This window comes from Neofelis nebulosa, chromosome 10, assembly GCF_028018385.1.
Source record: "Neofelis nebulosa isolate mNeoNeb1 chromosome 10, mNeoNeb1.pri, whole genome shotgun sequence".
Classification (NCBI taxonomy): Eukaryota; Metazoa; Chordata; class Mammalia; order Carnivora; family Felidae; genus Neofelis; species Neofelis nebulosa.
Window position 1 is genome coordinate 6051512 of NC_080791.1, and position 19235 is coordinate 6070746.

General features: G+C 38.8%; 1 protein-coding gene across 16 annotated transcripts in view; it reads right to left on the reverse strand.

Moving 5' to 3' along the window:
• ALKBH8 (alkB homolog 8, tRNA methyltransferase) overlaps positions 1-19235 on the reverse strand; it is a 78507-nt gene that overhangs the window by 7657 nt on the left and 51615 nt on the right. For all 16 annotated transcript variants that reach the window (XM_058686631.1, XM_058686640.1, XM_058686639.1 and 13 more), the window contains 3 exons: positions 17933-18039; positions 8569-8720; positions 5538-5794 (listed from right to left, as the gene is read on the reverse strand). In XM_058686631.1, coding sequence (XP_058542614.1) covers positions 5538-5794; positions 8569-8720; positions 17933-18039 — 516 coding nt within the window. The remainder of the gene's footprint in view (positions 1-5537; positions 5795-8568; positions 8721-17932; positions 18040-19235) is intronic.

Below are 19235 nucleotides of genomic sequence, written 5' to 3' on the forward strand. Positions count from 1 at the left end.
TGAGCTGTACACATACTCATGACGATATAAACATTACAGGAAAACACTGGAACGATCTTTCTCACAACAAACTGGTTTATTAGGGTGTTAAGATTATAGGTAAACACCTTTCCTTCCATCTTCGGAACTGCAGCTACATTATTTTTATTACTTAGAAAATACAACATTTTTAAAACTACTAAGAAAACAAGCAATTACAGGGAGATCAGACGGGCAGTACACAGTTGAGAGAGCCAGGGAAGAGTCAGAGTCAGTCCAGTACAGTGAAAACAGCACTCGGAACTCGCGAGCTGAAGTGTGGCTCCAGCAGTAACTAGGCGAACAACCTAGGAAAGCCATATGGTATCTCAGAGCTTCTGTTTCCTCATCATAAAAATGCCTACTTCTCGGGGCGCCTGGGTGGCGCAGTCGGTTAAGCGTCCGACTTCAGCCAGGTCACGATCTCACGGTCCGTGAGTTCGAGCCCCGCGTCAGGCTCTGGGCTGATGGCTCGGAGCCTGGAGCCTGTTTCCGATTCTGTGTCTCCCTCTCTCTCTGCCCCTCCCCCGTTCATGCTCTGTCTCTCTCTGTCCCAAAAATAAATAAAAAACGTTGAAAAAAAAATTAAAAAAAAAAAAAAATGCCTACTTCTCAAGGTTCATATGAGAATCAAACAAAATGATGTCAACTAAATATTTCACTAACCACAGCAGGGCTATGCAAATGCTATCATTATTATTATATGGAACAAAGAGTGGACAAAAACTCGCATCCCAGAGTCTAGATACAAAGAGAGATCCTTGTATCCTCAAGGTACATTACTCTGGGTGAAGGCCCACCCACTTTGATGTTGTCGCATTTCCTTCAAGATTACACAACACGGCATTGTGTATACTCTGCTTTCCATGTAAGAAATTGAGGGTGAATTCACAGGTTTGCTCCTCACCATTCAACAAACCATTAATAAGCTTCTATCACGTGCCAAGTAAGTGGACAACAAAACAGACATGATTTCAGGGCACCTGGGTAGCTCAGTCGTTAAATGACTGACTCTTTTGATTTGGGCTCAGGTCATGATCTCATGGTTCGTGGGACTGAGTCCCACGTTGGGCTCTGCACTGAAGGCACGGAGCCTGGTTGGGATTCCCTCTCTCCCTCTGTCTCTCCGCCCCCTCCCCCCTCCACATAAATATATATATATATATTTTTAATTTTCTAAATCTCTCTTAGCAGAATGCCACAGAGTACAGACTGTGCAGCTGGAGATGAGGCTCCAATACTTGTCCTGACACCATGTAACCATGAGCCTGTCATAGCCTGACTGAGCATTCGGTTTCCCATTTGTAAAACGGAGGGAGTAATGCCAGTCTCCCACATTGTGTGAGAACACACAGCACAGCACTTAGCTCACGGGAGGAACCTGTCGATGTTAATATCCCCTCTGTTCGTTCCTTTATTGGCGTAGTCAACAGTTAAAACACAAAACCAAACCAAACCAGAAACGTGCAGAAGAGGTTTATATAAACATATCTCCAATTCTTCTAATTATAAATAGGTTCCTGGAGTTATTCTTATATTTGCAATCCAGACTATTTAAAGCAACCAAGAAAGTCCCTACAATGGATGAGTCAGGCTGAGCTCTGGGTTCATACTGTCTCACCTCTTATTGGTACTATTATAAAGGCAATAAATCTCTTGAAGGTCTCAAGTTTTGCTTACAAAATTTAACTCTGAAAATAAAGACAACAGCTAGTGCTGATGACAGAAATGAACAGTAACCGATGATGTTATAAAAAATGAAAAGCAGTTTATAAAAGTATCTACAAGAGAGCCTAAGCTACTATTTCAAAAATGCACTTTAGGGGCCCTGGGTGGCTCAGTCGGTTATCATCTGACTTTGGCTCAAGTCATGATCTCAAGGTCCATGAGTTCATGAACCCCGCATTGGGCTCTGTGCTGACAGCTCAGAGCCTAGAGCCTGCTTCAGATTCCATGTCTCCCCCTCTCTCTGCCCCTCCCCCACTCATGCAGTCTCTCTCTCTCTCTCTCTCTCTCTCACAAAGATTAATTTTAAAATAATAATAAATAAGTAAATAAAGTGCTTTATTAAGGAAGTATGTACTAATAATATTAATGACTTTTTAAATTCTGAGACTATCCTATGTTTTAATACCTAGAATGAATGTCTCAGGTCACATTTCCTCATGAATGTCAAGAAACATACATATTTTCAGGCTCAAAGACAGCTGCTCAAAGTACATTCAAATACACAGGTTGGAGCCTCAGCAGCTTACAAGAGCAGGCTCCCCTATATTGTATATAATTTCATTTCTGGTGTAATGAAAACTGTAAGTCCAACCAGACTTGTACCTTTCATTCATTCACTGAACCAACACTTACTGAGCCTTCCCGAGAAGTCAGACAGTGCCGGAGGCTCTGGGAATAGCAGACAGGAAGGAATACACGCGGACAGCCACTGATAAAATGAATACGAGCAATGGAAGGTAACGGTACTTGTGGGTTTCCCACTCTTCTAAATATATTCCTTCTCGAATAGCTTCAGATTTATACCTCAGTTTACCAAGAAGTCATTTTTCTCAATTGTAACAGGATAATGTTATCATCATGACTAAGTCAGTGTGGTTGACTTCAACCTAGCTTCTTGGTCACAGATGCTGCCTGACTAGATAAAGTTAAGGGTTATCATCAAGAAAGCAGGGGCGCCTGGGTGGCTCAGTCAGTTGAGCATCCGACTTCAGCTCAAGTCATGATCTTGCGGTCTGTGAGTTCGAGCCCCGCATCGGACTCTGTGCTGACAGCTCGGAGCCTGGAGCCTGCTTCAGATTCTGTGTCTCCCTCTCTCTGTCTCTCCCCCACTCATGCTCTGTCACTCTCTCCGTCAAAAATAAATAAACATTAAAAAAAAAAAAAAAAAAAGAAAGTGCAAAAGCAGAGCTCATTGAGAAACATTTTGGACAGTGCCTTAAGATTACAAAATCAGAAATATCACTTTGATTTTAAGTGGCATATCAAAACCTACTTCTTCAACATGAAAAAACATAATTCATTCGATCTTTCTCTTTATAAACTAAAACTTCATCTAAACATAATGACAATATACAACTACTAACACTTTATTGTGATGAAAAGCTATGCTTTTCTCTTAATTCACAAACCTTTCCTCAAGCACAGGAGTAACTTACTTTGTTGACATAGGTGTGTGATGTCAAGGATGAGGTGCAAACACATTACGCACAATCTGATGTGCTACAGTAGCCCGTGTGCGTAGATGGCTCTCATTCTCCTCGCCTACTGTCCTCACTCTAGTCCTCCCTCCCTAGTTTGAGAAAGGGAAGCTTCAGTCCTCCCAGAGCAGTGCTGATGTATTTATAATAATGCACTAGTGCAGGGAGAACTTTCTACTTCCCAGCATAGGAGAAAAAAAAGTCGACCTTAGAAAAAGGAAATTACAGCAACTGAAAACAGAAACCCTGGCATAAGAGACAGGTGAGTTCAGATTCTGGGCCTAGCACTGTAACCTCAGTCACATTTTTTAATCTACTTAAGCTTTAGTTTCCTCAACAGTAAGACACCAATAAATAGTAACCTTTATATTTTCCTACTATGAATAAAAGCACACCAGATTTGGCATCAGAGGCATGGGTTTAAATCCCAGTTATATTCCCTAATTCTACAACATTAGGGAAGAATACAGTCTGTGAGCCTCCGTTTCTTCATTAGTAAAAAACCAGATGAAAATATCTGCTTTACAACCGACAGAATCAGAGAAGATATTTGCAAATGACATATCAGGTAAGGGTTAGTATCCAAAATCTATAAAGAATTTATCAAACTCAACACCCAAAAAACAAATAATCCAGTGAAGAAATGGGCAAAAGACATGAATAGACACTTTTCCAAAGAAGACATCAAGATGGCTAGCAGACACCTGAAAAGATGGTCAACACCACTCATCATCAGGGAAATACAAATCAAAACCACATTGAGATACCACCTCACGCCAGTCAGAATGGCTAAAATTAATAACTCAGGCAACAACAGAGGCTGGTGGGGATGTGTAGAAAGGGAACCCTTTTGCATTGCTGACGGGAATGCAAACTGGTGCAGCCACTCTGGAAAACAGTATTTTCCAGAGTTTTTTTCCTCAAAAAATTAAAAATAGAACTACCCTATGACCCAGCAATTTCACTACTAGGTATTCACCCAAAGGATACAGGAGTGCTATTTCAACGCAGCACATGCACCCTAATGTTTATAGCAGCACTATCGACAATAGCCAAAATATGGAAAGAGCCCAAATGTCCATTGACAGATAAATGGATAAAGATGTGTTGTGTGTGTGCATGTATGTGTATGTATATGTGTATATGTGTGTGTGTGTATACATATATATACATGTATATTGCTGAGTAATATTCCATTGTGTGTGTATATGTGTATATACATATATATACATATATACATACATATATATATACATACATATACACACACACACACACACACACAATGGAATATTACTCAGCAATCACAAAGAATGAAATCTTGCCATTTGCAACAACGTGGATAGAACTAGAGTATATTATGCTAACTGAAATTAGTCAGAAAAGGACAAATATCATAGGACTTCACTCATGTGGAATTTAAGATACAAAACAGAGGAACATAAGGGAAGGGAAGCAAAAATAATATAAAAACAGGGCAGGGACAAAACATAAGAGAGTCTTAAATACAGAGAACAAACTGAGGTTAGCTGGAGGGATTGTGGGTGGAGGGATGGGCTAAATTGGCAAAAGGCATTGAGGAGGACACTTGTTAGGATGAGCACTGGGTGTTATATGTAGGGGATGAATCACTGGATTCTACTCCTGAAATGATTACTGCACTCTATGCTAACTAAACTGGATGTAAGTAAATAAACAAACAAACAAATAAATAAATAACAGGATTAAAAAAACCAGAAAATACCTGCTTTAACTTTCTCATATTTAGGAGGATCAAAGCAAAGAAAATGGCTTCTATAAATATCCTTTCCAGGGGCACCTGGGGTGGCTCAGTTAGGTGTCCAACTCTTGATTTCCGCTCAGGTCATGATCTCATGGCTCATGGGATTGAGTCCCATGTCAGGCTCTACGCCGACAGCACAGAGCCTGCTTGGGATTCTCTCTCTCCCTCTCTCTCTCTCTCTCTCTCTGCCCCTCCCCCACTTGCAAGCTCTTTCTCAGAATAAACATTTAAAAAAATGTAAATATCCTTTCTAACCTGTAGAGTTTTACAGATATAAGATAGTATTACTGATAAAATAATCTCAGGAAGCAAAATCTAAGGAAAGGGAAGGGGGAAATTACAAAATAATGGCATGCATGCCCACAAATTCTCGGGGAATAAATAAGAATGAGTGCTCATTAATTTTCCATCTGTTGGTTATAACTTTTCTGTAATGGCCTAATCAACAAACAACATTATATCATAAGGCAGAAGGTGCTAACAACCCTTACAAATAAAGCAAAAGAGAGCCAGAGGCAACAATTACTTGCCATATATAACTCCTTATTGATGCCAAGATACTTTCCGTTTCCACAGCCAACATCAGCCACTAACGAACCATGGGGCAAAGCTTTCAAAAACTCCACCACATGTGGCCAAGGGGTATGTCGTGTGCTGCTGAAGTGCCCAGCAATCTCCTCATAGACTCGGTGGACATACTCTTGCTCCAGTTGTGAGGCTTCTCTTTTGCTCTCTGGAAATGATGGGGGGGTCGCCTTCATCTGGCTGTCACAGACCAAAGGGTAACCTAATGCAAAAATTAAGCAATAAAAACCTTTCATTTTTATCCAAGTGATTCATAAGGTATCATGTTTTCTTAAAAGAACAAGCAAATCAATCCAAATTTGGTGACGGGGGCTAAGCAGGCTCTGATTTATCAGTTTAAAAATAGCTGGTACCTAACAAGTCTAATTATATGTGCAAGGGTCTAACATACACAGAAGGGGAAAAATCCATATGCGACAGAAATGACTGCAAGTCTGCAGGCCATATAATGCAGGTGCCTATCACCACTCAGGATTAAGGGTCCTCTCATTCAGGAAAGCTTCCTGATGGGCCTGGCCCAAACAGAAGAAATTTAGCTGATCTAACATGATGTAGGGTTTTTCTCTTGGTGGGCAGAGGAGATAGGACTTCTGGGGCCCTCAGACCCTCAGAAAAACAAGCCCTAGGAGCAAAGTGCATCATTTGGTAATGATCACAGGCATTTAAACGAGCACTCTTTGAAACAGTTTATATGTGTGTTCTCAGTTCTCACAGGAACATCATGAGCCGGTACTATTGCATCCACTTTACAGATGAGGCAACTGAAGCAGAGAACATCAAATAACAATCCTCAAGCAACAAAGATGGCAAGTCGTAGAGCCCGAACTGCACCCAGCCGGTGGGAACGCCAGAGCCCACATTCTCAGTGACTACAGGTGTCGCCTCCTTCAGTCGAATCAGCAAACTCCAAGGAGAACACCATCAAGTCAAGATGACGAAGGAAATTTAGGATATACTGTTATTCTAACTAACTAAATTCTGAAGTTGTCTTTTGTTCTATGCAATCATGTCTAATACTCATTTTAAATCCTTGTCTGTTCTCTGCTGTCCTATAATTTCCCTTTATCTTCAGCCAAAGTCCATGATACACATCGTTTTATTCTGGAAAATAAAGGAAAAAGGAGTGGTGTCCCTGGAGAAACCACAGTCAGGACAAAGGAAATAATCAGAAATCGTGAGGCAGCTAAGAATTGGGCTGCAGTGTTCACGGCTTCAGGAATTCTCCCTGCCTATAGTTAGAGGGTGCTGAACCTTGAGCAATGGGGCAGGAGATAGCTCATCTATGCTAATGTGTGAGGTGGAGCTCTAAACAGTTTATGTGGACGTTTCAGAAAAGGGCAGCCACAGAAAGCCTGAGGGCTCTAAAACGTACATGTGAAAACAGACAGGTTACCTTATCTTGGTCACATCAGAATCCGACACAATATACATTAGAAGTATCCTAAACTGATATTAGGAACATTTTTATCCTCTTGGAAATTATGAACATCTAAGTTAGCTAAAGGGAGGAGCAACCCTTATCCTTAAAAACCCACACATTTTGACAAAGAGTGTCTAAAAGATGGCCTTGAATGTGAAAATCATCTGTAAACTGAATATACATTCAGAGCTTCTACAATGCGCCTTACATTTAATTAATGTCCACAACAAAGAAACATTTGCATAAGAAAACTGGCTTGCCTTTCCAACTAGACTTCAGTTCCTGGAGAACATGAGCCATGCTTTATTTTTCAGTATCTTATAAAACTACTGGCAGTTTATGGGGCGCCTATCTGACTTCAGCTCAGGTCATGATCTCGTAGTTCGTGAGTTCAAGCCCCACATCGGGCTCTGTGTTGACAGCTTGGACCCTGGAGCCTGCTTCCGATTCTGTGTCTCCCTCTCTCTCTGCTCTTCCCCCGCTCATGCTCTCTCCCTTCTTCAAAAATAAATAAACATTAAAAAAATATTTTTTTAATAAAAAAATAAATAAATAAATAAAACTACTGGCAGTTTAGACACTCAACAAATACTAAATAAGCTTTTTTTTTAATTGATAAAAATTTTGATATTTTAAGGTAGCAATGACACTTTTAGCAAAAGAAACAAAAATCTGAAGTTTCACTAGATATCAAATACAGCAATTTCAAGTTTTCTAACAGATACTATTTACAAAATGAAAGGGATTTTTATTCACTGAGTCTAAGAAATACAGGTCATGATGTACTTGTATAGATAAGTGGAAATAACATACTCCTGACATGTTTTGAGCACTTCTTTTATTCCCTTCTAGATTTCCAAACTGACCAAAACACAAACCACTGTTTATCCCCCTAGAGTTACCTACTTACTAAGGAACAATCTGTCATCTCTAACTTCCTCACTGGGTTAATGAGAAGTAATTTAGAAACAAGACAAGCTGTTTCCAATAAAAACTATTTTTGTATAAGTGATATTTTAATATCCTACAAGTGTGACTCCAAAAAATAAAATATTTATTCGGCATCCAACTATGCTCAATTACTATATTTAGGAAAAATAAAGATGAATAAAATGCACTCCCTGCCTTCAAGGAATATAAACTCTAATGGGGATGGGTTAAGAAAAATCTACATTAAGTACAACACTAAGCAAAATATGGAAAATACCCTTAGTGAAGTTAAGACCGAGCTCTCGTTGGTTCTAATGGGACTTTAAAAGATTTTTACACTTGGGGCGCCTGGGTGGCGCAGTCGGTTAAGCGTCCGACTTCAGCCAGGTCACGATCTCGCGGTCCGTGAGTTCGAGCCCCGCGTCAGGCTCTGGGCTGATGGCTCGGCTCGGAGCCTGGAGCCTGTTTCCGATTCTGTGTCTCCCTCTCTCTCTGCCCCTCCCCCGTTCATGCTCTGTCTCTCTCTGTCCCAAAAATAAATAAAAAACGTTGAAAAAAAAAAAATTTAAAAGATTCTTACACTTGATTTACTCCATTGTACAGTGGAACCAAAATTATATACTTACTACAATTACAAGGTGTTTGCCTCACTTTCCTAAATGTAAAAGATGTCCTTATTCCCCTCTTGCTTAAAGTTAAGTCTCCAACATCACTGGTGATAATTCCACTTTTGTGACCCTTGGATGCTTGAACGGTATCAAATTTTCTGGGTGTGATTCTAAAAACGACAGTCAAAATCATTTATTTAACACTGCATTCATAAAAGTATTTCAGGTCCTTTTAAAAACAGTAAGGGAACAGAGCAAATTTAGAAGAATTTATTGCAAATATCTACTGGATTTCCTGAATTGTTAAGCATTGTAGAGAAAACAAAAAATAGAAGTCTCTATCTTTTAAAAAGTTATCCTCAGGGTAATCATATTAAAAGAATGTACAACTAACAAATTATTCAAGAGATACAAACAGAATAACTAATATTTAATTAATACCAATTATGAGAGAAAAAAGTAAGGAACAGATGGAGCAAAGAGGAAACAAACAGTAAAAAAAAAAAAACAAAAACAACAAAAAAAACCCATTTAAATCCAATCAACAATTATGTTAAACGTAAAAGGACTAACATATCCAACTAAACAAAGAATGTCAAACTGGATTAAAAAAATAAAGTCCAACTCTATGTCAATTATAAGAGATGCATACCTTAAAATAAGGACAGATAATGGTTGAAAAGAAAGACTGAAAAACAGGATAGAACAGCACTTTCAACAATAGCCAAATTATGGAAAGAGCCTAAATATCCATCAACTGATGAATGGATAAAGAAATTGTGGTTTATATACACAATGGAATACTACGTGGCAATGAGAAAAAATGAAATCTGGCCATTTGCAGCAACGTGGATGGAACTGCAGGGTATTATGCTAAGGGAACTAAGTCAGGCAGAGAAAGATACCATATGTTCTCACTCATATGTGGATCCTGAGAAACTTAACAGAAGACCATGGGGGAGGGAAAGGGGAAAAAAAAAAGTTAGAGAGGGAGGGAGCCAAAACATAAGAGACTCCTAAAAACTGAGAACAATCTGAGGGTTGATGGGGGGGTGGGAGGGAGAGGAGGCTGGGTGACGGGTATTGAAGAGGGCACCTGTTGGGATAAGCATTGGGTGTTGTATGGAAACCAATTTGACAATAAATCTCATAGTAAAAATAATTTTTTTAAAATGTCTTTTCCACCCTGAATTATACTGGGGTCTTTGTCAAAAATCAACTGATCTTATATATGTGGATGTATTCTGCCCCAATGGTCTGTCTGTACACCAACACTATACTCTTTTGATTCTGTAGCTTTAGTAAATTTTAAAAACTGGGTAAAATAAATCCTCCAAAACTGTTCGTCTGTTTCAAGATTGTTTTGATTATTCTAGATCCTTCCTATTTCCTTATAAATTTTAGAATCTGCTCATCAGTTTATATAAAAAGAGTCCTAAGATTTTAATTGGAATTACACTGAAACATTAGATCAACTTGGGACAACCTCTGAACAATATTAAGTTTCTATCCATGATCATGGCATCTCTATCTCTTCGTTCTTTCTGGTCTTCTTTAATTTCTCTCAGCAGTGTTTCATAATTTTCAGTGTATATGTGTTGCATATCCTTTGTTAAGTTATTCCTAAGACTTAAAACTTTTTTAAAAAAATGTTTATTAATTCATTTTGAGAGAAAGAGTGGAAGCAACCTGGGGCAGGGGCAGAGAGAGAGAATCCCAGGTAGGTTCAGCACTATCAGCACAGAGCCTGATGTGGGACTTGAACACATGAACTGTGAGATCATGACCTGAGCCAAAATCAAGAGTCAGACACTTAACTGACTGACCCACTCAGGTGCCCCAAGATATAAATCTGAGGCCAAGTTTTCTGCTTGATTTACCCTAGCAAGTTTATCTCCCTATAGAGGTGGGTTTTACATTCAGAGAGAACGTGCTAAGCCTCAAAGGTCTGAGCAAATTATACAAAAGCATACTTTTATACTTAATGTGTTGATTTCTCTTTACTAAGAGCCAGATACGTTTTTTCTACATACCTAAAAAAGAGGAAGTTCAACTATATCATTAAAATGGATTTGATCCTGAAGTGAAAATAATGTATTTCAGCTCTGTTTTCGTTTTATCACTGTTACACTGTTTCTTCAATTTGTTGTTGGAGCCAGAATTCTCAAAAGGCAATAAAAGCAAAAATAAACAACTGGGACTACATCAAACTGAAAACCTTCTGCACAGTGAAGGAAACCATCAACAAAATGAAATGGCCAGCTACAGAATGAAAAAAAAAAAAAACCATTTCAAATTATATTGGTAAGGGGCTAGTATCTAAAATATATAAACAACTCCTACAACTCAATAGCAAAAAAACAGTCCATTTAAAAATGGGCAGAGGATCTGATGAGACGTTTTTCCTAAGACATACAGATGGTCAACAGGTACATGACAATGTGTTCAGTATCACTCATCATCAGGGGAATACAAATCAAAACCACAATGAGATATCACCTCATACCTGTTAGAATGGCTCTTACCAAAAAGATAAATTACAAGTGTTGACGAGCAGGCAGAGAAGAGAGAACCCATGTGCACTGTTGGTTGGAATATAAACTGGTGCAGCCACTGCAGAAAACAGTATGAAGGTCCTCAAAAAATTAAAAGTAGAACTATCATATGATCCAGCAACTTCACTTTTGGATTTTTTGTTTCCAAAGGAAAACAACTTGAAAAGATATCTGCAGTCCATGGTCACTGCAGTGTTACTTACAACAGCCAAGACTTGGAAACAACCTAAGTGCTCATCAATGAATGAATGAAGAAAACGTGTGTGTGTGTGTGTGTGTGTGTGTGTGTGTGTGTGTGTGTGTGTAGGGGAGAGGGAAGGGTAATGAAATATTATTCAGCCATAAAAAAGAAAGAAATCTTTCCATTTGCAACAATGTAAATGGACCTTGAGGGTACTACGCTAAGTGAAATAAGTCTGGCAAAGAGAAACAAATCCCATATGATCTCACATATACATGGAATGTAAAACAAAAACAAAGCAAACTTGGAACACGTGGGTGGCTCACTTGGTTAAGCATCTGACTCTTGATTTTGACTCAGGTCATGATCTCACTTGATTGTGAGATCAAGCCCTGCATAGAGGTCTGTGCTGACTGTGCGGAGCTTGCTCGGGATTCTCTCTCCCTCTATCTCTGCCCCTCCCCCACTCGTGTTCTTTCTCACAATAAATAAATAAACATTGTTAAAAAACCTTACAGGTATGCTGAACAGACTGGTGGCTGTGGGGCTGGTGGGGGCGGGCCAGGGTAGGTAGAGCCGTGTAAAATGGGTGAAAGTGGTCAAAGGTACAAATTCCCAGTTACATAAATAAATCCTGGGCATGCAGTGTATAACATGGTGACTACAGTGAATAACACTGAACTGTATATTTGAAAGTTGCTAACAGTTAATCTTAAAAGTTCTCATCCCAACAAAAAAAGCCTGTAACTACATGTGGTGATGGATGTTAACCAGACTTACTGTGATGATCATTTCACAACACATACAGATAAAGAATCATTATGTTGTACACTTGAAACTAACACAATTTATATGTGAATTATATCTCAATTTAAAAAAGAATCAGAATTCCCAGGCTAATACCTTTTTAAACCACATCATAATTAACTAATTCGGGTACTAAAACGAAGTATTTTACAGGTCTTGATGCTATTTTAAAAAGAATTTTATTTCAGGGGCACCTGGGTGGCTCAGTTGGTTAAGCGTCCCACTTCAGCTTAGGTCATGATCTCGTGGTTCTTGCATTCAAGCCCCACATCTGGCTCTGTGCTGACAGCTCAGAACCTGTAGCCTGCTTTGGATTCTGTGTCTCCATCTCTCTCTGCCCCTCCCCAATTCTCTCTCTCTGTCTCAAAAGTAAATAGATATTTTTTAAAAATTTTTAAGTATTCTATTTCATTTTCCAAAAATTAATTTTTGAATCTTGACCTAGTATGCTACAACTTTACTATATTCACGGTTTAGTTCTAACATTTGTTTAGATTTCCTAGGATTTTCCTACATCCACAATCATAAAGAGTTTTACTTCTTCCTTTCAAATCTCAATAATCTTTACATCTTTTTCTTGACCTACTATACTATGTAAAACACCCACTATAATATTCAATAGAGGTAGTGAGAGCAGACATCCCTGCCTTGTTCAGAATCTTAGGAAAAAGCATTCCATATTTCACCATTCAATAAAATGTTAGCTGTGGGTTCCTCACAGATAGCCTTTATCCGACTGAAGATGTTTCCTTCTTGTCCTAGTTTGCCAAGTTTTTATCATGAATGGATGCTGAATTCTGTCAAATACAATTTCTGCATCAATCAAGATGATTAAATATTTTTTTTTCTCCTTTGTCCTTTTAATGTCATGAATTACACGTTTTGGTTTCCAAATGTTAAACCAATCTTGCAATCCAGGGATAAACTCTACTTGGTCATGATGTATTTATATATCTCATACAATCGGATTTTCTAATATTTTTTAAGAATGTTTTCTCATCTCTGTTATGACAGATATTGGTCTGTAATTTTCTTTTGTTGTAATGTCCTTGACATGTTTTTCGTGTCAGGGCAATGCTGGTCTCATAAAACAAGTTAGGAGAGTGGCTCTTGGAAAACAGCTTGCACTGAAGGCAATTTTTTAGAAGCAAAAGCAAGCAATCATTGCCTGATGTTATATGATTGTTACCCTGATAGCTGAAAATGATTAAAGCTATGGTATTAAATGCAGTCAAGATATTTTAGCACAATGAGTATCTTGAAACTCTTATTAGCAAGTAAATTTCTCTATTGAGGACTAAGTAGTTCTCTCTTATGGCTCTTTTTTTTTTTTTTTTTTTAATATGAAATGTATTGTCAAATTGGTTTCCATACAACACCCAGTGCTCATCCCAACAGGTGCCCTCCTCAATGCCCATCACCCACTTTCCCCTCCCCTCTACCCCCATCAACCCTCAGTTTATTCTCAGTTTTAAAGAGTCTCTTATGATTTGCCTCCCTCCCTCTCTAACTTTTTTTTCCCCTTCCCCTCCCCCATGGTTTCCTGTTAAGTTTCTCAGGATCCACATAAGAGTGAAAACATATGGTATCTGTCTTTCTCTGAATGACTTATTTCACTTAGCATAACACTCTCCAGTTCTATCCAGTTATGGCTCTTTTAAGTCAATTACTTCACTTGCTTACAATTAAAGCTTAGACAAAGGCCAAGCAATACTTAACTGCTTTTCTGAGATTTTCCGCAATGGGTAATCCATAGGTTAAGAATAATGAATTCTTAGGGCTTTTGGGTGGCTCGGTCGGTTAAGCATCTGACTTCGGCTCAGGTCATGATCTTGCGGTTCATAGGCTCAAGCCCCGCATCAGGCTCTGTGCTGACAGCTCAGAGCCTGGAGCCTGCTTCAGATTCTGTGTTTTCCTCCTCTCTGGCTCTCTCCTGCTTACATTCTGTATGTCCCTCTCTCAAAAATAAACATTTAAAAAAAATTTTTTTAAAGAATGAATTCTTTAAACAGTACTGAACATCCTTTTTTTCCTTCTGTACTCAAATTATAATCTAGTTGAAAAAATCTTAAATAAAAAGATAAAAACATTTTTTAGATTTAAATAATAGTTCAATAGAAGAGACATCTCAAGGATCAAACAATCTTTAGGAGTTTAAGGGAGAAATTATTTCAGGCTAATGTACCCAGAAGTTTTATAAATTATAAAGGAAGTCAAGGTTGAGCTCTATTTTAAAAACAAAGGAAAGGAAGCCTACTGCACTGAGGGCTGGCCCAAGTGGAAAGGCTAGAGGGTACAGAGGGCACCGTATAAATTCGGAGGAAAGAGAGCAATCGAGTCCAGCTGGACCATCAAGGTTAAGGGCACAGATCCTGAAGCAAGACTGCCTAGCTTCTCATCTTGGCTCTGACACTTAATGGTTCTATGACTCTGTACAAGTTCCATAACCTCTTTATGTTCCAATTTTCTTTAAAAATGGGACAAAGCATGGAACAAACTTTCCACTGTGACAGGATGAGTTAACTCAGCAAACTGTGTGAAACTCTAAGCACAAGGGCCAGCACAAAGAAAATGCTCCAAAAGTAATTTAAAAGAAGAATCAAAGAAATGTATAAATAAGGGCCTCCCCAGGCAGTCAAATACCCTCATGGAGTGAAGCAGGTGGGCTTGTTTAGAAATGTGTCATTTGATGGGGTGCCTGGGTGGCTCAGTCGGTTGAGCATCCGACTTCAGCTCAGGTCAGGATCTCACAGTCTGTGAGTTCGAGCCCTGCATCGGGCTCTGTGCTGACAGCTCAGAGCCTGGAGCCTGCTTCGGAGTCTGTGTCTCCCTCTCTCTCTGACCTTCCCTGTTCATGCTCTCTCTCTGTCTCAAAAATAAATAAACATTAAAAACAACAATAATAATAATAATAAAAAGAAATGCGTCGTTTGCCGTTAAACACATTGGAATTGTTTCATTTCAAAACAACAAAGTGTTCTCTTCCACCCATTCTAGCTTTCCATTCTCTACTTGTAACACAGACAAGATCTATTTAGTTTTCAGGTGACTCTGTCACAAGATAAACACAACAGTGCAAGCACAGTGGTAAGTGACGGGTGATGCTCAGCCTCAGTGTGGGGAACCACAGAACCAGGCAGGAACTGCAGAGAACTTGAGAACGTCCGCCTCATCTAAAGAAGGCCACTGACTTAATAAAACCATGGCCAAGGGCTGCTAGGGCCCATTGTTGTCACATTTACCAATTTTCTTTTTTTTTTTAATTTTTTTGGTAAATGTTTATTCATTTTTGAGAGACAGAGAGAGACAAGGCATGTGTGGGGGCAGAGAGAGGGAGACACAGAAATCTGAAGCAGGCTCCAGGCTCTGAGCTGTCAGCACAGAGCCCGATGCTGGGCTTGAACCCATGAACTGTGAGATCATGACCTGAGCCGAAGTTGGATGCCCAACTGACTGAGCCACCCAGGAGCCTCACATTTCCCAACTTTCAAAGGACGCTGAAGACTCAGATTTTTATGTGAAAGCACCTGATTTTCTTATGTACACAATTTTTTAACATGCTACCACACATACCACCACTACCCCAGCCAAAGAGAACACGCCTGACCACTACATCTGACCCACGTGCTGCCCATCTGCCGTAAAGAGCATGGTGACTAGAATAGGAAATCTGAACTAGATCAAATTAAGAATTTGTAAGTAACATTTGAGGGCAGACATAACTGCCCTCTGGTCAATCTTGCAGAGATAACTCCTCTTAACAATGAACAGCACAATATACATTGGATGAGAAAATAATGTGATCAAAATGATGTTTAGGAGAATTAATCTGTACCATCACCCAGAATAGATTAAAATATGTTTATAACACAGGCTTATGAAAAGTCATTTTTCATTTTGTATTTGCTGAAATACCATTGCTCTGAAGTTTAAACGTTACCAACAGTAAAAATGCTTAAACCTAAAAAAAAGAAAATGTGAATATTCTCAAAATTCTAGGAATACTTGAAGCCATTGGATCACCTCACCTTTTTCATTTACTGTAAGTGAAAATATTTTAGATGGCCATGAAAAAAAAATCAGGTAAATTTAAGCCTCACTGCACAAAATCAGGCCATCCGTTTTTATGGTTCACATTCAATACAGGTTACAAATTCATTTACATGTTCATTTCCTTGAATTCTTATAAAAATGAATCAGTTAAAATCTTCAAGCAGGACATTATTAGTAAGTGAAGAACTCAGCAGTATTTTAAGTAGAATATAAGTAAATTTTAATGGTATGATGTCTCCCTTCTCAAGACTAAAGATATATTCTTATCAAAAGTGCATAAACCCATTTCTTTGAGATTAGATTCAGTTAAACAAACTCAAAGTGAGGGACATTCTAGGAAACAACTGGCCCCTTAAATATGCGAAAATTATGAAACACAGAGAAGTTGAGGAACTGTTTCAAATTAAAGAAGACTAAAGAGAACTGACAAGTTAGCATGTCATAGACAGAGTCCCAGATCAGAGGGGAAGGACACTGTGAACTCACAGACGGATCCCAGATCAGAGGGGAAGTGTACTATAAACCACTAGGAAAGATCCTCTGCTTGACCAAACTTTAGTTGGCCTTCTCTGAGCCTGATTCAACCCCATCCTTGGGCAAGAGCCCAATTTTAGAAAGAATCCTGCTGAGTCAGTTTAACCAGAATCCCCCACTCTAGATATCTGATTGTCCTCAATAACCAAACATATTCCTCACTCCCCAACTGGCACCCCCAGGTGACCTCTGATCTGCAAGCATCCTATGTGGATTTAGCCAGAAGTGCCCCCACCCCCAGCCCCCTGCTCTGGCCCCATCACTGATGTTTCCTCTTCGTAATTTTCCCCCTACTGATACTGCCCCACCCCCATCCCAGCTCCTTGGCTATCAATGCTGACTTTTCCTTGTTGTATTTGGAATCCAGGCAAATTCTATACTGTGGTCCCTTTTCTCCTACTGCAACAGTTTGAGTAAAATCTGGTTTTGCTACTTTAACTACTGGCAGTCTTTGACAGGACTGAACTATGAAGTACAACCAGCAAAATCTGTAGATGGTTTGTATAAGACTGTGCTAAGAGTATTTTTATCAATGTTGAGTTTTCTGAATTTGAGTTGCACAGCAGCCTTCTATCATAGGGTTTGGCAAACTTTTTCTGTAACAGGATCAAATAGCCAATATTTGAGGCATAGAGGGCCATGTACAGTTTCTGTGACGTATTCTCTGTTGCTTTTGTTTCTTACAACCCTTTAAAAATGTAAAAACCAAAATAATAATCACAATCATAATAATCCTAAATTAAAAAAAAAAATAAAATAAAAATGTAAAAACCATTCTTGGCTCAAGAGCTGCACAGAACAGGCTATGGACTAAATCTGGCCAACAAGCCATAGGTTGCCAACCCCTGATGTAATAAATACACTTGCTCTTAGGAAAACTGCAATGAGGCATGGAAGAGTAGAGGATCATAATGTCTGCAACTTGTTCTCGAATGACTCAGCAATAACAATAATAATAATGATAATATGTACAATAATATGTACACATGGTAAAATGTTCACAAATGGTAAATCTAGGTGAAAGGTGAGGGGAGTTCATTATACCATGCTAGCAACTTTCCATTAAACTTGACTTTTATCAAAATAAAAGGTTAAGATTTACCAAAAAAGGGGCATAGATATCTCTGGGGATTTAAACCTGGACACCTCAATGTACAGACATGGGGCCTGGTTCTGGCAACTCAAGCAGGAGAGAATGAGAACTGTCACAAAAGAAGAGGTATTCTGTCATCAAGGTCACTTCAATACATACCCATGTGTCCAGAGGTATCTAGATTCTCCGGTCATCACCAGCAAACTCCGACAAGGCAACATAACGGGCACTGTGATGCCGTCTGGGTGCTTAAAGTCCATGACAACCTTGAAGGAAAGACAAAAGCATAAAGATGAATCAAAAATGTCATGTACTCCAAGGGTAAGAATGATTAATTGATTCTGGCTTTCCAGGTTAACAGGGATTCAGACATGATAATGCTTACAGAAGAGTATAGCACGGTGGTCTTCAAACTTCTGTGCACATAAAAATCAACTGGATGGCTAAAAAACACCCTTCATCCATAGGCTCAAACTTAGCAGGTCTAGGATGAGGCCCAGGAATCTGCATTTCTAACAATCACCCCAGGAAATTATGATGCAGGTGGTCTGAGGACCATACATACAATGCAAAACACGAAGGCAGTGGTCAAATGCTAGGACTGGGGGCTGAAACATTCATATCCTGACTCTTCCATTTACTTGCTATATGACCCAGGACAAGTCAGTTAACCCCTCTGTGCTTCAGTTTCCTCAGTCCTTATAGGATTGTTACATGAATTAAATATATAATGGACATAAAAGACACTATCTGGCACATAATATAAAAATTCTATAATATAATTATACACAGGATATTAATAATTAATAACCCCCCCCCAAACAACTATTAGATGCCTATTCTCATATAACCCATTTTGCCTTTAAAGTCATGCAACATTTTGGATACTGAAGGCTAATTTATAGGAGACAATCAAAGAACACAGGAACATTTTCAGTAACTCTTTCTAAGTTGTGCTCAAATATTATTATGAATAACAACCTATTAAGATACAACACCAGGAAACTATTTGTCCTCAGGAACCCAACTGCCAAAGAGTTCAGTCTAAACATAGCAGCAGCTGATAAAGGTGACTTTAAAAGGCACACCATGGGGCTAAAAAATATTTTTAAGTGAACAATTCAATCCACTTGAAAAATAAATATGACAACGAAGTATGAACGGAACTTAGCAAAGCATCTTTGTTAAAGGTGAACTTTTAGCACAGTACTTCGCATAACAACTGTTACCGACTATTATCGGTTCAAAGTAGACAACAGACATGAAAATTCCTCGTGAACTACAAAGAATTATAAAGACCCAAGGTGCTTTTCTCCCTTTCGCATCTGTCCTGGGAAATAGGGAAAATAAAGCAAACTGACAGAATTTCATTTTCTAACAATTATCTGTTCCAAATGATCACTTTTGAAATTTCAAAAAACCATGCTCTAAAAATATTCTATTTATAAACACTGCAGATGAA